General features: G+C 38.7%; 1 protein-coding gene across 1 annotated transcript in view; it reads left to right on the top strand.

The window, feature by feature from the left end:
* The first annotated feature begins 1,359 nt into the window (after positions 1 to 1,359).
* LOC126824026 (vesicular glutamate transporter 2) overlaps positions 1,360 to 24,194 on the top strand; it is a 121,564-nt gene continuing 98,729 nt past the window's right edge. Inside the window, exon 1 of the mRNA XM_050553129.2 lies at positions 1,360 to 1,855. Coding sequence (XP_050409086.2) covers positions 1,767 to 1,855 — 89 coding nt within the window. The 5' untranslated portion in view covers positions 1,360 to 1,766. The remainder of the gene's footprint in view (positions 1,856 to 24,194) is intronic.

Here is a 24,194-nt window from a genome sequence, read left to right as displayed (position 1 = left end):
TCGGGGGATCACGTGGCTAAGTGGGTAAGACGCTAGCTCACTAGCCTGGAGGTCGGGTGTTCGATCCCTGCATTGGCCGAGAAAGTTCATCCAGATTTTCCGGCGTGGTTCTCCCTTGTCAGTGATGCAGGACGGAGGGCCTGACAAGGAAAGCTGTCTAGTCGTTCGGATGGGACGAAAAACCGAGGTCCCGTGTACACATTGGCGTGCACGTAAAAGATCCCTTGGCAGTTGGAATTCGATATAAGAGTAGGCGGTAGTGCCGCTGTCCGGGCAAAATTTCCCTCATAGCACACTGTATGGCGTATGCCCGTCTTCATTAGCCCAGGTTAGGAGCAGAACAGTAGGACGTTAAACCCCATTTCATTTCATTTCATTTCATTTCATTTCTGTCATCAAGTCAATACGATCATTCGCCGGTCCAACCTCGTCAGTTTTCTCCGTGTCCACTGGTTTCCTCCCACTTATTTGGTTTCGAATCCCCGGTTGTACGTGACTAGGAGTAGGGTCGCCTGTCCAGCCTCGTGGGTTTTCTCCGGGTCCTCCGGTTTCCTCCAACTGTTAAAGACCCCCTACGCTCAAGCGAATTATTGAAATAAAATTAAACCATATGTTACTCCCGAAATGACCTAGTTTGTGTCGAGTGGACGTTAAACTCTCTCTGTGTCTCTCTGTCTCTCTGTCTCTCTCCCTTCCACTTATAAGGCCCCTTAAGCGCAAGCGAATCATAGAAATAAAATCGAACCAAGTGTTAATCCCGAAATGACCTAGTTTGTGTCGAGTGGACGTTAAACACGCTCTCTCCCTCTCTCTCCATTCCACTTATAAATCCCCTTACGCGCAAGCGAATCATAGAAATAAAATCGAACCATGTTAGTCCCGAAATAACCTAGTTTGTGTCGAGTGGACGTTAAACCCCATCTCTCTCTCCCTCATTCATTTGACAGTAAAGTTAATTGAGTGACACGAGAACGCTGGCATATTATTGGTTGGAACTGTACCATGGGGTTGTCTTATGGGAAGCTAAACATCGTTGAATATGGAATCGATCGATATAATAACGATGGTATGTTGGCTTTGATAAACTCCGCACAGTAAACTCCATCTGTACAGCTATAAAACTCAACCTATTCTACCAGCAGTCAAAGACACGGCCAATTGTTTTCCTCCAACTCAATTAACTAATGGACTCGGGGGAGAAAATGTTGGGATTTTGCTTGGAATAAAAATTAACAATATATATGGATGTATATATATACATATATAGATGTATATATATAACGTTCACCATCAGTGCATTACCGTACTAAAATAATAAAAAAAAAGGAGTGGGGGACTACATTTATCTCATGAATATTCAATGAGTTGATTGCTGTGTTTTGATTGGTTGAAACCGTCAGGTAGGACAACCGATATAATATAGTGTAGAGTTATTCCATGTACTGCCAATATTGGCGTTTCCACGGATGGCATTCACCAAGTTCTCATTCATAGCAACATCCGTCTCGTGTCGCCTGCGTTTACAGCTTTAAACGCGTTACGGTCGCACTCGTGGGAATTTTAATTTGAGATAATTTTTGTGTGACAATTCTGGCTTTTTGTTTCGTTGCGGAGAGTCGTGGGATGCTGTTAGATCTGGATTAAGAGATTACTACACTAATCTAACCTGGTTAAGAATCGAACCTGGTTAACTCAACCGTGTCAACGCACCTGTGTCAATGTTTATAGATTTTGAAAGTGTTTGAATTCATTAAAACGGAGTCAAAATGCCTTTTGGATCGTTTGAGAACTTGAAAGGCCGGGTCATCCAGGCACCTAAAGATGCTGCTAATATGACGAAGATTCAGATTCACCGGTAAGTAGCCAATTATTTCAGTTTTAAGAATAATGAAAAACAAACATATCATTTACTTCAGAACCTTGCAACCACCCCCCACCCCTCCCCAATTTTTCTATAAATTTAAACGTACGGTCCAATTTATTTTGATGTCCCGTTAAAATATATATTGTATCGTATTATGTTCATCAATATAGAGTTTTAACATTAGTCTTTATTACCTAATATAAATATATTTATCCTTTAGTTAAGTTCGACATACAAACATCCTATGACTTCTAATTTCGTGAAAATTCAGAGATAAAGACCATTAGAATTCTGTCGTATTATATTCATCAATATAGAGAACGTTTAAGATGGATGTTTAAACATTAGTATTTACATATATACCTACTATAAATATATTTACCCTTTAGTTAAGTTCGACATACAGACACCCTATGACTTGTAATTCCGTCAAAATGCAAAGATAAAGACGATTAGAATTGTCTGAAACACGTCGATTTAAGTCATTTTTAATTGATAATTTTTAATCCCCACGCTCTACTAATTGCCATTTAGTTGTAATTAGACATTTTCTAAGAGCAGTCAGTCGAAAGATCTAAATTAATATTCCTTTATCTTTTTTTCTCTTTTTTTTTTGAAATGAGTCCAGAAATTGAAAACCCTTTCTTACCGACTAGGTAACTCTTTCAACCGACCCTAGAGATCGTGTGGCAGTACATATAATTGTTTATCAGCCTTTGTTATACCAGTCACCGGGGTTACTCATTTGGCCAAACATTTTTATTTGAACATAGTCTTAAATTTAGAATGAAATATAACTGTTAGACTGTTACTAAATTCCTTGATGGTCTTATGGTTACCGCTATTCAAATTCACTTTATTTTAAAATATTTATGGGGAACACTTCGTTATAAAAGCGAAATACAGAATCTTTAAATATAACTCTCAGCCACATTTACTAAAACGCATATTAATTTAGATACTCAAATTAATTAATTTGCCATTTGAAGTTTACACGATTTTCTCACACTATTACCAATATATTTCAACGCAAATAAAAACATTGTAATTTCTGAAATATTTTTTAACAAGCCATTTTTCGTGCGATAACAATAACCATTTTTTATTTCAAAATAAATTTAAAATAGCACACTTTTAAAGTGAATTTGCGAATAGAACCATTTTTTTTGTTTTGTTTATGTACGTTTCAAGTCATAGGAAATATATCCAAGTAACAATCACCATTAACAAAAACATTCTGTTTGTATTCTCTAATTAATTAATGAATTACGAGATGTTTTAATATTATTGATGGGTCCCCACTGTATTCAAATTTCAACACAAGCGTGAAGGATTGGGTAGTCATGTATGATGTTAGGCTTGACAGAAGCGAATTTAAACCCAGTTCAGTTTCTTTCCGATCAAATTTGAAACCACATCTATGAGTCTAAACATTATAAGGGATATAATTTATGACGCTGAATTCCAAGATTTTTAACACACCCACCCCCTTTCTCTCCGAAAATCTTACATGACCGACAGTTAAATATTTGCATGGCAAATCAGCAAACTAGCCAAAATATCAATTTAATAAATAACAATATTACATACATACAGCTTAGAAAATGCAAATGTTAACAAAAACAGCAAATGCACAATGTGCTAAAGCTAAAAACTGGTGAAGTTGACGTTTTTGCTTGACTTTAAAGATAGAAAGGCTCAAGGGAGTTCAGGTGTTTATTGATATGAACTATTAAATTATATTTAGTGTTTCTACTAACAAAAACAAACCCGATTTAAATATTAGCGTTACTTAACGTTTAACGTCCTTCTGTTCTGTAGCGACTGGGCTAATGAAGATGGGCATACGCCATACAGTGTGCTATGAGGGAAATGTTGCCCGGGCAGCGGCACTAAGTCCTACTCTTATATCGAATTCCCACTGTCAATGGATCTTTTACAAAGTGTACAAGGGACCTCAGTTGTTCATCCCATCAACCCTACATCACTGACAAGGGGGCTAATAAAGAGCGACACACATTTATAAATACTGCTTACAAAATATATGGAGGAGTTGAAGTTGTTGATATTCTCTGTGAAACATTAGATAAGATAAACGGCCCGGTGTGAGGAGAATACTCCATTCCCTTGCTGGATTCTGATCCACGAATTTTTAATCTACAATAGTTTAAAGTTACAATTTCATATTTTTAATTTTTATTTTTAAAATGTATTAAAATAAAGCCCTAAAATATATGGTATCTATAAACAGTCCTACCTTGTTAAAGAATAATCCTATTAATCCTATAATTCACTATTGCCAGTTGAGAAATTCATGGCAAAAATATCATTTTCAACTTCAAATTCAAACGTTTGAAGATAGCTATTCCTTGGTGGGGAATATGAAAACAAGGGAGGTAATTGTGTTATTATTTCCGGTGTGAAGATTTTTAAGTGTGAGAAAGATAACCTATGATCGTATAATAGTGAGTTGACAACCTATTGAGCAAAAGACATAGAAATAATTATGTTTTGACTTTCTTAGAAAATATGAAATTGTAACTTTAAGAATGCAGTATTTTCATAGGTCAAGAAGTATCCATTTGTTTTCTGAAATTAAAACAGAGCCAATGAAAATTATGAATCCTTAAAAGCATTTTAGTTTAAGTTGTAATAAATAAATAAGATCTCTAGAACGCCGTGAAACAACCGAGATAAAGAATACTGTACAAGGAGCCAAAATATGATTTTAAATGTTGCGAATACAAATCCATTCGCTACCTTGACTAACTACTGAAACAGACGCCCCCCCCCCCCCTCCCATGCTGCCGGGAGAGATTTAAGATAACTTGGACGATAGCGTAATAAACTGGTAGTGATTAGTATTGTAGAGATGTGGAGGTGGAGATTGGGTGTGGCGTGGGAGAGATTTAAGATAACTTGGACGTAAGCATAATAAACTGATAGTGATTAGTTTGTAGATATGCTGTTTGCGGGGGTGGGATGGGGCGCGGGTTACTAAAAATGGACATATTTGTTTGTATGAACTGTACTCCTGCCATACAAGGTAAACAGTACACAATGCACACACTAAATGCCTTTAATGAAGATGCATTATGTAAGATTTAGATAAAGAGCTGGTCGTTCTTACTATGACATTTCAGAAATAGATAACGCGATATGTTTATTCTAAAAATTTCATTTAAATTACTTTATTCGGAGTTAAGTTACGGATGTAGCGTAGATTGTTTATTATCGTAGCAATGGTACTTGACAATCGAGGCTTAATTACGATTGTAGCGTAGATTATTTATTATCGTAGTTATCATAATTGACAATCGAGACTATATAAGTCTCGATTATTCGTTTTATGGTTAAACTGTTATATCTCGCGGGTGTTTTAATTCATTTAAATATTTTCCATCCCGTTGATTATAGGCTGATTATAAATATCTAAATAAATGAATGAATAAATGAAATGTGGTTTAATGACACGTCAGTTACAACCGGGATATATTGCGACAAATGTCTAAATGAATACAAAGAATTATATTTATGTATTTGTGCATGTATGAAAGGATTGGGTGATAAATAAAATCTCCTACTCGTCTCTTTTTGATTTCAAAAAATATCAACACTCGTCGATAAAGTAAAAAAAAAAACTCGGCATAATTTGTGATATCAAAAAAGACTCGTAGGAGATTCTCTATTTAATGGCACGTCAGTTCCAACCGGGTTATATAGCACCAAATATCTAAATGATAATTCATACAACATTTTAAGCCGTGATAAAAACATGGTCAGATTTAGCTCTTACATAATGCATCTTTAATTAGCAGAAATATTAAACGAGCTTTAACGTTAACCTACTTTTTTGCTCCATCCGGGCTAATGAAGACGGGTATATTCAGCAGAATAACCCAAGAAATGAAATGGGGTTTAACGTCCTACTGTTCTGCTCCGACTGGGCTAATGAAGACGAGCATACGCCATACAGTGTGCTATGAGGGACATATTGCCCGGGCAGCGACACTACGGCCTACTATTATATCGAATTACAACTGTCAATGGATCCTTTACGTGTATGCCAATGTATACACAGGACCTCGGTTTTTCAGGACCTCCGTCCTGCGTCACTGACAAGGGGGGAATAACCCAAGAAGAACAACAAAAATACTACAGCATTATTTATTTATACGACCGATAAATATCATCTATATCGAATATTACACATTCTTTGTTGTCATTGAGTCAACTGGCGTGGTTTCGAATCCTCGATTGTACGTGACAAGGAGTAGGGTCGCCTGTCCAACCTCGTGGGTTTTCTCCGGGTCCTCCGGTTTCCTCCCATAGCTAAAGACCCCTACGCACAATCGAATTATTGAATTAAAATTAAACCATAAGTTTGTGTCGAGTGGACGTTACCCCCTCTCTCTCTCTCTCTCTCTCTCTCTCACACACTCTCTCTATCTCTCTTTCTCACACTCTCTCACACATTCTTTGTTTCACACGTAGACTGGAAATTACAACCAAAACTAAAACAATTTTTCTGAGAAATGGATGCTCAATTTATTTTCAGCGATACACCGAACAATTGTTGATCATTTTAAGTGACATGTTTGAGAATTGCATGTACGTGGATCATTTATCATGCATTAGTTGCCAGCCACGCTAAAACACGAAGCAATTGTTTTCTTATAAATATTTTATTTCTCCATTTTATAAAGTCACCTGGCGTATTGTCAGCAGCAATTTATTTCTTTTTCGCTCGAAAAACTTTAAAGCGACAGCAGCAGTAATTACATTCCTATCAGTTAAAGGAAGAGAGTGAGAGACAGAGAGAGAGAGAGAGAGAGAGAGAGAGGGGGGGGGGTAGCATCCACTCGACACAAACTAGGTGATTTCGGGGCTAACATATGATCCAATTTTATTTCAATAATTCGCTTGTGCGTAGTGGTCGTTAGCAATGGGGGGGGGGGGGGACCGGAGGACCCAGAGATAACCCACGAGGTTGGACAGGCGACCCTACTCCTTATCGCGTACAACCGGGGAATCGAAACCACACCAGTTGACTCAATCACAGACCTTATGATACACCGCGCACAAGCTAACCATTCGGCCATCCAACCCCGCGCTTGGGATTGGAACCACACCCCTTGACTAAATGACCTACCTTATGATCTAGGTCAACAAACACCCTTGTTAATTTTGATTGAGTGACATCTGTCCCTTGCATTGTTTGTATTATATAATATTATTACTGTCGAAATAGAAGACGATCCTTCACTTACCAGAATGTTTTTAAATAACAGAACTGTAAAATATACAACTGATTGAATACGGTTCTAGCTGTGTTTGTGTCAGACTTTTACTAAGTGTACTAAATGTTCTCCGTTTTTTGTTTATGTCTTTTATTTTATGGATTAATGTGTTGTGATTGTTGTAATTTTATATTAGTTGTACCATGGACCGTATATAGATGGACAGGCAACGAGTCCCGTTTGTTGGATTCTCTGCCGCTCGCGCAAGACACGGCGAGATCTCAATGTCAACGGCAAATCAAGCGATGTGATTTTTAACTTTGCCGGATTTTATACTGATTAATTTCTCGAACTCCTCCTTGGAATTTACGGTTTTCTTGTAGTTACACGGCAATTTTTCAACCTGATAAGTATTCCTATCCGGTAGTGTCGAATTTGTCCAGTTTGAAACTTTGAAATTTCCAAATGAAGCAGTTGAAAATTGCGAAATTATCGATTTCAATATTTTCATAGGTTTTGTAAGCATTTTGGTTTTGCTTAATACTCCAAATTCCCGTATGTATGAAGGATTTTAAAGTTATGAAAATAAAGTTCAGGTATAATACTGTCCGGAATGATTATTAATTGTGCAGAAGTAAAAATTAAAAGAGTGTTTTAGTAGATTTGTTTTTAAGAAAAACTCGGTTTTTTTTTCGGATTCACATAGGCGCGTCCGAAGTAAATAAAGACGATGTGTTGATATATTTACACCCCAATCATCAGTTAGTAGTCTATCTATGTATGGGTTTAAAATAAAAACAGTAGCAAGATTAATAAGAATATTATGAATTGATTTCTGTTTCTTTGCCTTTAAACTTAATACAGGTATTTGCGCAAGGGGAGCTAATTTAATTTAGTCACGATTGCCAGGTCTCTCTTTTGCCGCGGCACCGAATTCTAAAGGCTTCGTTGGCGTTGCCTGTCCATCTATACACGGTCCATGGTTGTACTTGTGTAAAGCGCCCGAGAGCAGCTCGCTGAGTTGAAATGTTGGCGCTATATAAATCAATTATTATTATTATTATTACAGTACTTTACTTTGTGTATTATCTATATTTGCGTATTCTATATTTAATCTTTATTCCGACTTAAAGTTTCTTTAATTTCAAATATATGGGACTGAGTCATCAGTATTTAGTTCGTCATCTTCATCAACTTCAACCCACGCCCCTAATTAACGCCACTTGTGTCATTTCCGCTTTGCTTAGGCGGCGCCATTTTGTTTCTCTACTTTCCATACATCATATCCGGTCTACGTATATTATTAGAATAAAATCTAATCCAAACTCTAGATTTTGAAGGAGTCTTTGATGAATCAGGACTCATTAATATTTTAAAACGGTTTGAAACACTTGATATTTGCTCTTATTAAATAATACATTCCGTTAATACGCTGAAAAGCCTCTTGAAGAAGTACAATGGCCCTTAGAAAGTCACTGAATCTAAAAATATATCTGACGGTGCATCTGGTGTAAAAATATCTGGTAATATTTTGACATTACTTTGATAAAATTTATATCTTAATGAATATATACACTTGCCGATGGGAACCAAAGCTTGATCTTCTTGGGACTAACAAGGTATTTTTAATGTTCATTTTAAGTATTTTATAAATAGAGAGAGAGAAATGGGGTTTAACGTCCACTCGACACAAACTAGGCCATTTCGGGATTAACATATGGTTCAATTTTATTTCAATAATTCGCTTGCGCGTAGGGTCTTTAGCAGCGGGATGAAACCGGAGGACCCGGAGAAAGGGGACTTTAAGTCCCATTCTACTCTCGATGTAGTTCTTACGAATTCTTCTCGATACAAAGGTTATACAAAATACTTCAACGGAAGTTTCGGAAAAATTACAGTTTTGGTTAACAAAGAGCGCAGTTTAAGAGAATTACCAGGGTCTTGTTTTGAACATAGTTATTCCTCCGCTGATCAATGATAAAATTGCATTGTAATCAGCTATGGCCCCTATCACGACTCATCAAGTGTTATCAACAGGAAATATTTCTATGTCGTTCAGTAACAAGCAGTAATTGTATTCCATAGAATAATTGTGACCTGTATATTCCAGTTCATTTAGTGGGTTTACTCCGGGTACTCCGGTTTCCTCCCACAGAAAAGACCCCTGCGCGTGCGCAAAGATATTAAAAATAAAAATAAGACAACTTGTCTGTGATATCACCTTCGATGGAAGCGGACGTTAAACACTAAGAACAACAAGAGTAATCAGCGTGGAGTCTAAAATACTCAGCTTATTTGAGTTTCTTCACAGTAACCCTACCATTTGTTACATAGAATTTTAATCAAAATAGCGACAGGAATAAAGTAACCTGAGAAGAAATGTTTTTATAGAATTGTACACAATGTTGACTTATATGAGTGAAACTAGCTGTTAGCTTGATCAATATATGGCACAGATTACAAAATACCTTTATATATATATACATTGATTTACACAGGATTAAAGGGCCGCTATCTTTATAAACTGAAATGAAATGGAGTTTAACGTCCTGCTGTTCTGCTCCTAAACTGGGCTTATGAAGACGGGCATACGCCATACAGTGTGCTATGAGGGAAATTTTGCCCAGTCAGCGGCGCTACGGCCTACTTTTATATCGATTTCCAACTGCCAAGGGATCTTTTACGTGCCCGCCAATGTGTACACGGGACCTCGATTTTTCGTCCCATCCGAACGAGCTATTTTTACAAATATCTTTAAATACATTTATTCATATCGCAGTAAAGCCAAGGTACGATACTATCAAAAACATTTACAAATAATGTGGATTTGTCCACATCGCCGTAAAGGTGCATTGTCTTAAAGATACATTATGAGAGATTAGATAAAGAGCTGGCTGTTCTTACTATAATAGTTATAAACTAGATAATGTAAAGGCAATTTGCTGAAAACTTCAGTCAAATTGATCCACTCTGAACCGAGAATTTAGCGATTGAATTTTCGGCCTAGCTTCGATCATCATTACTAAAGTCGGTACGATAAAATACATAGTCTCGATTATCCATTTCTTGATTTAATTATGAAGGAGCGTAGAGCAGCAGATCAGATCCTAATCCAGTAAATATCGCAGGCTATCGATGACATCGAGAGTTGATTATGATCTGGATACGTTAATTAATGTTTAATTAATAATTTATGTCTAATTAATAATTTAGATAACATCTCAGGCCTAAAGAAAGAGCTGCAATAGGAAGATTTAGCTCTTGTATGTTTAACAGACATTACTTGCCAATGTAGGGGCTGGGACTGGGGCTGTTGCTGGGGCTGGGCAGGGCGGGACCGAATGGGGTATATTACGTCAATCATTCATATCCGTATATGCTGACATTATTCGACTGGAGAACTAACCATTTTAATTGAGAAGTCCTTGGATCACACATCAACCTGGACTAGGGCTGGGACAGGACAGGGAAGAGGGGGGGGGGGGGGTGGACGACGATTATTTCGCCAATCATTCATATCCGTTTAAGCTGATGTTGTTCGACTTGAGAACTAACCAGTTTAGTTGAGAAGTGCTTGGATCACACATGGGGCTGGGGCCGGGACTGGGACAGGGTTGGGAGGGTAGAGGGGGTTTAAATCCATATAAATGGAGGATATGCGACTTGCGAACTAGCCACTTTAATTGCGAAGTCCTTGCTGTGTTGGCATGTTAGATTAGATCACACACCATACAAAACTTGTTGACATAAACTTAACAAACTAGCTGATCGATTAGAGAGCTTTTATATAGTTTTAAATCTGGCACGATCTGTTATAGGTAATACACTCTAACACAGATGAAGCCAGCTATTTCATAATACTAAAATTATTATTCACAATGGCGCGTATTAAATACGAGTGCATTAGGATTTATGACAAATATATACCCCGATATCAGGTGACTGCATGGGTGGGTCAAATATATCCCCATATCAGGGCTATATCTATTTGTTAAGGCTGGCTCAATTTTTGTTAAGGTCGTTGAGATGTAAATAAGGTTAGGACACGTGATTGTTTGCGAGATTGTAGGTTAGGGTTAGGATTGGGATTAGCAGTAGCTCTGTTTACACCTCGTCACCTATGACGAAAAATTGAGCTGACCTTATCACTTAGTACTTTCCCGATATCGGGGTGGGGGTGGGACGGGGCTGGGGGGGGGTACTGGTCCTGTCTGAGCTATCACCTCGACGGAAGCGGGCGTAAATTAAAGCTATTTCACACACGGAAGGCTGTTCAAATAAACTTCGATATCAGGGGACTGGGTTGTCGAATAGGACAACGCTTCAGACCACTAGGTCAGTTATTGTATCAATTGCTTAACATCGTGTGTTTCCTTCTTGGTTGTCCTGGTCTTCCCACTGCTAAAGACAACAGCGAATTATTGAAACGAAAGATTTGTAAGTCCCGAAATTCTCCGTTTCCTCGAACGAGATCGAGATCTATTCGAAGTCCCCGTATTTGCGTTGAATTTCACTGTACACCATTGGTTTGGCTGAACGTTTAAGATCTCCTGACAGAAAGTTCTCGACTTCGGTTCTGCTGGGAAAGAAAGACTTCAGAAAAAAAAACCTCGACAGAAAAACCTCAGTCTGCCGGCCTCGGTTTTTCTTTTTCTCGGGTAATTTTCTTCAGTCTTTCTTCCCCCCAGCATAACCTCGGTATCGTGCTTCATCCTACACAAATTGAAGAAAAACGTAAGAAATTCTGAACATAAATATGATTGAGTTACCGTGAATTATTGTAGAACTATATATGGATAATAAGAATAATCACGTGACGAGTTTTTCTGTCAAAGACAAATAAAAGAAACAATGCACATTAAACTAAAGATTAATAAATGCTCCCTTCCATAATCATTAGTTTTACAATTTTTCATTCGGCTCCCCTAGGTGGGTAAAAGTGTTGTATCTATTGCCCTATACGTCCCGAGTGATTTCTAACTGCTATAGACCATTAGCATCAACTTTCGTTTAACCAGACGTGCCATAGAAATAGCAAAGCCGTTAGGCCATTTGAGGTCCCGGGAGACAGAGAGAAGAATAAATGCATTAATGTCAGTAATGTCGGACCTAACCAGATATTAGAGAGAATAGGAAACCGATTATCTGTGTATATGGACACAATAATAACTATATCGGAACTATCCCATTATACTCGGAGCCGCGGTGACTTAGTGGGTAAGACGTTGGCTTGCTAGCAAAGGAAATGAATTGTGGTTTAACGTCCTACTGTTCTGCTCCTATACTGGGCTAATGAAGACGGGCATACGCCATACAGTGTGCTATGAGGGAAATTTTGCGTCGGTTTTTCGTCTCATCCGAAGGACTAGACAGCTGTCCTTGTCAGGCCCTCCGTCCTACATGGCTTGCTAGCCTGGAGGTCACTGCGTTGGTCGAGAAAGCAATATGATTAAAATACAGATCTATATTTCGTTTCGTTTCGTTTCGTTATTTTTATACTTTCGATGGACTACACTACATGAAGATCTGACCGTTTGTAGCGATAGGTCGCGTCAAAGGTCATACGAGCGGCTTTTGACCTATGACGTCAGACATTTGATTAACCAATCGGCATTGATGTTACTAGTAGATTACCCACAGTTCCGTGCAAAACACGCCTAAAGCTCGCCGTAACAGACCGTTTCATTGGCTATTCTCTCACACCATTCAGAACACGTCATTAATAACAACTCTTCCAGATCCTAGTGTAGTAAAGTAAAACGAACTATTGAACTATAAAAACGAAACGATAACCATGCTAATAACTCCTAGTGTTTTAAAGACTAGTAAAACGAAACTTTAACCTATAAAAACGAAACGAAATAGGATCCCTGTTTTAATCACATTGTCGAGAAAGTTAATCGGTTTTTTTTCCAGTATGGTTCCCCGTTGTAAGTGGTGTAGGTCCCGCGTACACATTATCGTGCCTGTAAAAGCACTCTTGACAGTTGGAATTCAAATTTCCCTCATAACAAACTAAATGGTGTATGTCCGTCTTCATTATCCACGTCGCTGCAGAAGAGTAGGAAGCTAAACTCATTTCATTGCATTTTTCTTTCCGTCTCAGACCTTCTAAATTGCAGATTCTAAAAAAATGGGGATCACGGTGGCTAAGTGGGTAAGACGCTGGCTCGCTAGCCTGGGGGTCGGGTGTTCGATCCCTGCATTGGCCCAGAAAGTTCACCCAGATTACCAGTGTGGTTTCCCCTTGTCAATGATGCAGGACGGAGGGCCTGCCTGACAAGGGCATCTGTCTAGTCGTTTGGATGGGAGGAAAAACCGAGGACCCGTGTTCACATTGGCTTGCACGTACAAGATCCCCTGACAGTTGGAATTCGATATTAGAGTAGGCCGTAGTGCAGCTGTCCGACCAAAATTTCCCTCATAACACACTGTATGGCGTATGCCCGTCTTCATAAGCAGAACAGTAGGTCGTTAAACCCCATTTCATTTCATTTCAAAAAGAATGCTCCCACTCCCCATAGCACGCTAAAATGCATATACCTGCCTTCATTAGCCCAGTCAGAGCAGAACAGTAGAACGTTAAACCCCATTTTCATTTTGCCACAGATCACCAATGATTTCCTCATTAACTTTAATGTTAATTCTCGTCTCTTAGACCGACTGTAACTTTTTCCCAATTGTTCGTTGGGTAGAACGCTTTCTACATGTGGCCTTCCGCCCAAAAAGCATGAATATTCGCCAAAACCTGGTAGAAAATGTATATCCGATCCCTTCTCTTCGATCCTACACCAAAAAAACTCAACAAAAATCGCCATGCAAAAGGGGGAAAGGGGAAAGGGAGAGAATGACTTCCTCTTGTCTTTCATTCGTGGGTGACTGCGTGGGAATAGTAGGAATATTTGATGAGCCGTGTCCATTTAACAGAAAGCTCGTAAATATTGATACTGTACATATGAAACGAAACGAAAGTGTGTGGGTGTATGTACATGTATTATTCCTATCCTAAAACGGAACGAAACTAAAACAACAAATGATTGAATTGTGAATGGGTCTGGTGTAAAGCGAATACAATAAGAAAATTAATTGTATTTTATTGTCCAGACCAGCCTGAAGCTATTGTAACTAGTACAACATCGCCTGTTATCAGTAATTGTATTTTGATATAATTTGCTAGATGATTTCATGATTGTCGGTTTCCGGCGGCCATTCTTTCAATGTACTCGTAGTTAATATACCAGCTCATAATACTCCATCTGAATTTATAACTGTTTCATTTCATTTATTTCATTATTTTTCGATCTGGTCTTTGAGACAGAACTGTGAGGAATTCCCTTCTGACCACCTATTGGAAGCGAATACATGTAGAGGGTTCACAGAGTTCAAAATGATACCGTTACGTTATCTCAAAGAAAACAAAAAAAAGAAAAAAAAGAAGAAAAACCCAGCAAACAAAACAAACGAGTTCATTGATTCGCGGTTTTTAGTTCATCATCAGATCGAAAAAAAATATGAAAAAATGTAAAAAAAAAAAAGAAAAAAAGAAAATGAAACAATAGAAAACCGACCGAACTAACAAAACAAGAGAATTCATTGATACGCGGTTCTTGGTTTATTATCAGATCGACTGGGCCACTGGGGATTTAACTTTATTAACAATATGAGAAATATCTTGGGACTAACATCTACATGTAGCAATTGAATTAAAACTAGAAGCTAATTTCCGTTTCGTTTAATCGGTTGGAATAGATAGCAGGGTCGCCTGTCCAACCTCGTGGGTTTTCTCCGGGTCCTCCGGTTTCCTCCCACTGCTAAAGACCCCTATGCTCAAGCGAATTATTGAAATAAAATTAAACCATATGTTAGTTCCGAAATGACCTAGTTTGTGTCGAGTGGGCGCTAAACCCCATTTTTCTCTCTTTCTCTCTGGAATAGATAGAAATGGGGTTTAACGTCCACTCGACATAAACTAGGTCATTTCGGGACTAACATGGTTTGATTTTTATTTCAATAATTCGCTTGCGCGTAGGGGGTCTTTAGCAGTGGGAGGAAACCAGGGGACCCAGAGAAAACCCACAAGGTTGGACAGGAGACCCTACTCCTTGTCACATACAATGACAGACCTTATGGTACAAAGCGCACGCGCGAACTATTCGGCCATGCACCATCCCCACCCCATATATCCGAGGATTAATAAACTGGATTTCTGTAACCTCATTGTGAGCTATGATGAAAAAGGCACCACAGTAAAACGGGGACCAAATAGATACGGGTGCATGGAAACTGGGTGCCGTGTCAAACCGCGACAAATTGACCTGAAACACGGTACTGTTTGTTAGGCTGGTGCTTTCACTACACTGCAGCCACAAAGTCGACCAAATTGATACGGGTCGAATGGTGCCTGCAAATCGGGTCCCGTGCCAGACCGCGATATCTCGACCTGAAAAACGGTATTGTTTGTTAGGCTGGCGTTTTCACTACACTGCAGCTACAAAGTCGACCAAATTGATACGGGTCAAATCGGGTGCCGTGCCAATCCGCGATGGCTCGACCTGAAACATGGAACTGTCTGTCAGACTGATGAGAAATAATGCTTCGGTTCCTCTCATCGACGTGTGCCGATAATCGTTTCAAACCACGACAACGCGACCTGAAACACGGAACCTCCTACCGACAGCTGTACGAGTATTTTACTTCTCGTTTGTAAGGCGCGTGCCAACCCATCCTCTTTAGCTGACGTGTTGAGGGTGTGAAATCCCGGCAACAAATGACACACTAATAACAAATGGGTCTTTCATGTCGTTAAAACAAATTATATATAATTATTCCACAACTTCATTGCTACTAAAGTACACTCTTTAAAGGAAGCGCTTTAAATCATAGGAGCCACGGTGGCTAAGTGAGTAAGACGCTGGCTCGCTAGGTGAAGGTCACGGGGATTTTCCGGCGGCGTGGTTTCCACTTGTCAGCGGTGCAGGACGGTGGGTCTGACAAAGTCAGCTGTTTAGTCGTTCGGATAGTATGAAACCCAAGGTCCGATGTACACATTGACGTGCAAGTAAAAGATCCCTTGGCAGTTAGACTTCTATATAATAGTAGGCCGTAGACCCAGCATAGCACGGGTATAGTCGTGAACCGGAAGTAGTAAACACCAGAAACCGAAAGTGGTAGGTCATCGCCACCAGGTCTATGTTACCCCACGGTCCGTACTACCCCTATACGCCAAATGTCAGCCTCGAGACATACCTAGTGTAGCTGCCAACACTGAACAGACAAACATGTCTCAGATTCTCTTTAAAAGACTAACTAAACTATGTTAATTTTTCCCTGGATTTTCTCGTCTTGTCGGAAATTCAAATCCTTCTATTCGTTTCGTTTTTTGAGTAATTAAGAGTTCAAAACGGTTGACGAGATGTTTTCAAAGCCATTCATCTCGTATGATTAACAGAAATTTAATTAATCGGAACTATTAATACATATCTACAACCGGTTGTACGAGACAAGGAGTTGGGTCGCCTGTCCAACCTCGTGGGTTTTCTCCGGTTTCCTACGCGCAAGCGATATATTGAAATAAAAATGAACCATACGTTAGTCCCAAAATGACCTAGCTTTTGTCGAGTGGACGTTAAACCCCATCTCTCTCTCTCTCTCTCTCTCTCTCTCTCACACACACACACACACATCTACAATACTTATTAATGAGCAATAACGGTCTCTTTAATTCTTAAGGATCCACTAATATCTAAGTGCACTCAGCGCCATTTTAAAAAAAAAGCTCCATTTATGCTACCCGTCGTTAACAAGTCGTAAACATGGTATTGTCGAACACGACAACATCCCGTTGCTAACCTAATGTAGCCCAGTTGTACAGATGAGAGCTATGAAAACAAACGGCACGGGGCCATGTTGTAATTAATGGCTAGCACCACGTGCTTTTACAAGATTCCATATTAAAAGCTGGCAGATATAACTTCATAATTGCGATATATTGTTGAATCTTGGCACCAACCCATTTTATATTAATATACTAGTTTCAACATTCATAATATCAGATTTGTTCACATTGCATAGCTTCATTAGTGGCTACAGAGGTTAAGAGAGAGAGAGAGAGAGAGAGAGAGAGAGAGTTTAATGTGCGCTCGACACAAATTAAGTCATTTCGGGACTAACACATGGTTAAATTTTATTTCAATAATTCGCTTGCGCGTAGGGGTCTTTAGCAATGGGAGAGGGAGAAAATAGACAGGCAACCCTACTCCTTGTCACGTGCAATATAGAACAATATTACTAGAATAGACCAAAGGGCACAGTTCATATTTTATAGGCTTTGATAACTACATATCAAAGGCGATAATATAAATTTCACACAATATGTATTTCTATTGTTAAGAACGCATGGGTGCTAATTTACATTATCACGTTTCAGTTATTCTCCTAGATTAATATTTTACCTTTATTCCAAGTCTTTTTGTGATTGGAAACATTATTGTTGTTCTGAAATCAGAGAAAAGAAATGAAATGAAATGCGGTTTAATGTCATACTGTTCTATTCCTAACCTGGGCTAATGAAGACGGGCATACGCCATACAGTGTGCTATGAGGGAAATTTTGCCCGGGCAGCGGCGCTACGGGCTACTCTTATATCGAATTCCAACTGCCAAAGGATCTTTACGTGCACGCCAATGTGTACACGGGACCTCGGTTTTTCGACCCATCCGAACGACTAGACAGCTGTCCTTGGCAGGCCCTCCAACCTGCATCACTGACAAGGGGAAACCACGCCGGAAAATCTGAATGAACTTTCTCGGCCAATGCAGGGATCGAACACCCGACCTCCAGGCTAGCGAGCCAGCGTCTTAATAATTGATGTTGATGAAATATGCACGATAAAAAAACCCCATCTTATCCATTCGCATTATCCATTTTATTGGTCAGGGGTCTGTTTCACGAAATTTTAACTAAGATAAAATCCAAATTTTAGTAATTTGATTGGATAATATTAGATTGATTTTGGTGCTTAGCCAATCAAAATTGAAGTATCTACTAAAATTTGGATTTATCTTTAGTTAAGATTTCGAGAAACAGGGCCGAGAATATGAAAACAGTTTCAGAATGAATAAAAATAGCGTTTGACGTTCTATTTTTCTGGTCCAACCAAATTAATGTCAAGAGTTATATCAACCTTTTTCACAGAGAATTGCGAGTCTTCTCTAATATCTGGGGGGTTGGATGGCTGAATGGTTAGCGTGCGCGCGCTGTATCATAAAGTCTGTCATTGAGTCGACTGGCGTGGTTTCGAATCCCCGGTTGTACGTGACAAGGAGTAGGGTCGCCTGTCCAACCTCGTGGGTTTTCTCCGGGTCCTCCGGTTTCCTCCTACTGCTAAAGACCCCTACGCGCAAGCGAATTATTGAAATAAAATTAAACCATATGTTAGTCCCGAAATGACCTAGTTTGTGTCGAGTGGACGTTAAACCCCATTTCTCTCTCTCTCTCTCTCTCTCTCTCTCTCTCTCTCTCTAATATCTCTGTAAAAGATGATTGCCTTTAACACGTGCCGTCACAGCACGCGGCGTCAATCATTGGCTGAATGGCGCGTGCATTGTTTACATAAGACGTTACTGCTTCGGGCAGAATGCTGCCTTTTAGTCATTTTAATACCCATTTACACTAAATAGAAAATAATTTTTACCCACAATACCTATTTATTTTTCTAATACATCAAAAAAATGTTTTAGAATTTAATTTGTCGGTGGAAAAAAGTTAATATTTAAGACTCATTAAGTCGCATTGATGCCACCCTTATCAGTGATTGTAGCCGCCTAGCGAATATTCACTGCTGATCAGTGTGGCGTTATATTACGTGCACGCCATTTTAGCGAATAGACGCTGTCCCTTGCCAAACCCTCCGTCCTGTACCTCTGGCAAGAAGAAAGCACATTGGAAAAAACCGATCAACTTTTTCGGGCCACACCGCCGCTCCCTGAATGAAAAGAGTACAGTGACCTATTTTTGTGCACCGACTGGGCTAATAAATAAAGGCGAGTGATGTTATTTTTGTCACTAATATCATAACTGACATAATTTTTACTCTGTGATAATATATCTGTTTGTCCTTCCGGTGAAGATGACGTCACGTCTGCCGGTTTCCAGGGAGAGTCTATTTATAGACTGGTTGAGGGAGAGCGGAATGATACGGTCATGTTCATCTCTACCATTCTTACCCCAAATCACCAATGGGATGACCGTCCCAACCGACACAATCTTCTTCTAACCGGCTTAATCTTCCTCCCAACCCGATCCCGACCTTCTCCGAGAATGTTCGTTGGAATTTTCCTGCGTGGTTCCCCCTTGTCAGTGGTGCAAGACAGAGGGCCTGGCCAGGGAAAACATATAGTTGTTCGGATGGGATGAAAAAGCAAGGTTCCGTGTACACATTGGCTTGCACGTAAAAGAACCCTTGGCAGTTGGAATTCGATATAATAGTAGGCCATAGCGTCGCTGCCCGGGCAAAATCTCCCTCATAGCACACTGTGTGGCGTATATCCGTTTTTATTACCCTAGTCGGAGCAACACACTAGGACATTAGACCCCATTTCATTTCATTTGTCTTACCAACCGGCTAAATCTCCTTCGCCAGCCCATCTGCAAATAGATGACACAACTTTTCTATATCCAGACTAAACGAAATATGATGAAAGAAGGTTCGTATTTCGTTTCGTGTAATAAACACAATTATTAGTAATCACAAATGTTAATCATCCCGATCAAATTGCCAACATGAAACCTCGTTTTAATGCGAAACTCGGGTAACCCGAGAATCGGCTCTGATTTAATTACCGAACAGTCTTATACCATCTATATCCATATTCAAGTGTTATTTCAGTTAATCGACGGACTGTATGACTTATCGCGATCCGGCTAATAACAATTTACTACAAACGTGGTCGACGATCGGGTTCCAAAATACAAAATGGCGGCGGTTGCCATCAATGGCATACAATTATAGTTAATTCTCTTGTTGAAAGCGAGCGAGTAATGATTTCCTAGTATTACATTCCACGTTCAGTTACCAGACATTGACAAGTAATTAGCTAAAATAATGCCCAGACAACAATGGTTTACAATTGCACGAGAGCTGCGCGTGAACCTCACGTTCAGTCAACAGAAATTCAATGTCCTCGGCTCGATCTTCGACTGTCATGACTTAACGTCTCAGCAACAAAGCTTTTCTCTCTAAAGAAATTTATTGTCATTTTATTTTATTATCTCTGTTGGTTTTTTATTTTCTTGTCTTGTAAACAGATAGAAAACGACTGGATGACATTGTATCATTTCCGATCGCGAGATATTACGTAATACATCCCGATATCCAAGTAACAGTTTTTCCTGTATTAAAATTAGTTTCTTCTCTATCGATATGCTCCATTTTTTCTTTACTAATATTGGGATCACTGCATTGGCCTAGAAAGTTCATCCAGATTTTCTCCGGCGTGGTTCCCCTTTGTCAGTGATGCAGGACGGAGGGCCTGGCAAGGACAGCTGTCTGGTCGTTCGGATGGGACCAAAAATCGAGGTCCCGTGTACATATTGGCATGCAGGTAAAAGATCCCTTGACAGTTGGAATTCGATATAACAGTAGGCCGTAGTACCGCTGTCCGGGCAAAATTTCCCTCATAGCATACTGTATGGTGTATGCCCATCTTCATTAGCCCAGTTCGGAGCAGTAGGTCGTTAAACTCCATTTCATTTCATTCCATTTCTTTACTAATATATCAAAATTTGTTTTAAAAAGTAGACATTTTCACAAGAATTATAATAACATGTTTTCAGAATTATGCATTAATAGTATTTCCATCTGTTGAAAAAATATGTTGTTTTTTATTATTATCAATTTTATCAATTATAATAACACATTTTCAGAATTAAACATGCATTATGCAAAAGCTAAATCTGCCTATAGCAGGCCTTTCTTTAGTCCTGAAATGTTCTTTAAATTATTAATTAGACATCAATTAACTTATCTAGACCATAATCAACTCTAGATGGCATCGCTAGCATGCGATATTTACCTGATTTGAATACATTTTATGATGGATGATTTAACGTCAAAATGGATAATCGAGACTTTGTTTTTTTTTATCGTTCCGACTTTGGTAATGATGATCGAAGCTAGGCTTAAAATTCAATCGCTTAAATCTCGGTTGAGAGTTTAGCAATTAGATTGAAATTTTGAGCATATTCTATTTACGTTATCAATTTTTTAAATATTATAGCGAGAACTGTCAACTCTTTATCTAATCGCCCATAATACCCCTTTAAAGGAGCTAAATCGCTAATATTTGGGACCTAGAAATTGACACAAGTGGGTCGCAACTCATATAATACCGTAATATGAATGTATATAAACTGATTTACATTCAATCGTTTCCGTTTTTACTCTAATTTCAAATCAGTTATGTTCCGTGAAATAAGCCAGCAGTCTCAATCGAGTGCAAATTCCTAGCGTCTGGTTATTCCAGTCTACATAAGCCGTTTGGTTTGGTGCAATATGTCTAGCCTCGTTCCTCTAGTCTCTTGCTAGAACTGGAGCTGAAACGCATTATGGTACACGATTCGTGTACCAATGGTAAAATATTTATTTTGTCTTAAATATTGGATATCAGAAGCCCACCCTATTCCGGTAAGATCACAGCATCAATGTTGTTTTAAATTGACAAATAAATCGTGTTTTAAATGTTGGAGATTTTGGATGATATTGAGTTAGAGACTTAGCTCCTTTAAGCAATAAGAGTATTTCCATATTTTTTTTATCATTCTTCACAAATACAAAACCTTGACGACCGTTACAAGATCAGCTACCTACTAATCTCATAAGATTCTTTATCCAACACAACTAACGTTTCGGCACGTAATCCGTTTTTTTAGCCTGTGGAAATTGTGTGCTTTTATACAAGCGATTTAATGAATAGTTACAAGGATAATTTACTTAAAATATAACCCATATCTTTATAACCATTAGCTTAATCAAAACAGAAAAATCTCACAGATCTTGAACGCACATTCGTCGATAAATATCTCATTTTCCACGACTTAACAGAGAGAGAGAGAGAGAGAGAGAGAGATAGAGAGAAGTTGGGGTTTAAAGTCCACTAGGTCATGGCGGGGTTTCGAATCCCCGGTTGTACGTGACAAGGAGTAGGGTCGCCTGTCCAACGTCGTGGGTTTTCTCCGGGTCCTCCGGTTTCCTCCCACTGCTAAAGACCCCTACGCGCAAGCGAATTATTGAAATAAAATTGAACCATGTGTTAGTCCCGAAATGACCTAGTTTGTGTCGAGTGGACGTTAAACCCAATTCTCTCTCTCTCTCTCTCTCTCTCTCTCCGTCGAAGTCAAAAGATGGATGAATGTAGATTTTAAACAAAGAATTCGTCCTTTATGAGAATTAAATACAGTCGTCGATGAAAATCACAACTTATTCAATTGTACCTATTTTACTACAGAACGTGAAAAAACTATATATAATCAAGATATTATTATATAAGATCTAATACTTTTAAATATAATAAACTTTTTAATTCAAGTAAACAATCAATAACTATAAAATTATGTATGTTTTTAAAGATAATACTTAACAAATTTATGTCCATTGACTAAGGAATTAAAAGCCTGCATCTTGTAAATATGTATAGAACCTATCAATCATATGTCATGTAAATGGCTTCACTTCATCCCAGTTAATTAGTCTCAGTACAATATCAGGGGATCACGTGGCTAAGTGGGTAAGACGCTAGCTCGCTAGTCTGGAGGTCGGGTGTTCGATCCCTGCATTGGCCGAGAAAGTTCATCCAGATTTTCCGGCGTGGTTCTCCCTTGTCAGTGATGTAGGACGGAGGGGCTGACAAGGAAGGCTGTCTAGTCGTTCGGATGGGACGAAAAACCGAGGTCCCGTGTACACATTGGCGTGCACGTAAAAGATCCCTTGGCAGTTGGAATTCGATATAAGAGTAGGCCGTAGTGCCGCTGTCCGGGCAAAATTTCCCTCATAGCACACTGTATGGCGTATGCCCGTCTTCATTAGCCCAGGTTAGGAGCAGAACAGTAGGACGTTAAACTCCATTTCATTTCATTTTCATTTCTCAGTACAATATCACCTCCTTTCATCTTCTTGTTGTCCTGTGTGGTTTCAGGAATTGTTGTTATAGTTTTTCTGTATAAATTAGCCTCATATTATTTGTAATACTGTATTTGCTAGATAACGCTGAGAGAATACTCTTCGAAACGTCGCCTAAATAAATAAGTAGCTGTTTAACACATACTTAATTGCTCTATCCAGTTACTAAATGCCTCTCAAAGATTAATATCTGATCTGAGTTGCAAATATTGTTCTGTTGTTCTTCTGAACAGAATTGAATCCTTTTTGGACTGGGGGGATCACGTGGCTAAGTGGGTAAGACACTGACTCGCTAGCCTGGAGGTCGGGTGTTCGATCACTGCATTGGCGGAGAAAGTTCATTTTACACTTCATTAATACGCTATAGAATGGTTTACTTTATTTTTTACTTTATTTTTTATTGTTACATTCATTTTGTGGATTTCTAGAAAATACAACAACCGGAAATTAAAATTTACACCCCACATATTCACCTAATAGGGTGGCAGTCACAAACATGAAATTTTAACTAAGATAAAATCTAAATTTCAGCAATTTGATTGGATAATATTATAGATTGATTTTTGTGCTTAGTCAATCAAAATTGAAGTATCTACTAAAATTTGGATTTTATCTTTAGTTAAGATTTCGAGAAACAGGGCCCAGATGCATGAATATTGCGATGTACAAGATAATTTTAAGAATGCCGATGTATGAATATTGCGATGTACAACTAGATAAATTTAAGAATGCCGATGTATGAATATTGCGATATGAATATTGCGATGTACAACGAGATATTTTTAAGAATCCTTATGTATGAATATTGCGATGTACAACCAGATAAATTGAAGAATGATGATGTTAGTTTATTGCGATGTACAGCTAGAATTTTTTTTATAGTGGTGAATATTATTATTTCAACACATGATTTCTG

This window comes from Patella vulgata, chromosome 6 (genome assembly GCF_932274485.2).
Source record: "Patella vulgata chromosome 6, xgPatVulg1.2, whole genome shotgun sequence".
NCBI classification, from domain to species: domain Eukaryota; kingdom Metazoa; phylum Mollusca; class Gastropoda; family Patellidae; genus Patella; species Patella vulgata.
This window is presented reverse-complemented; position numbering and strand designations above follow the sequence as displayed.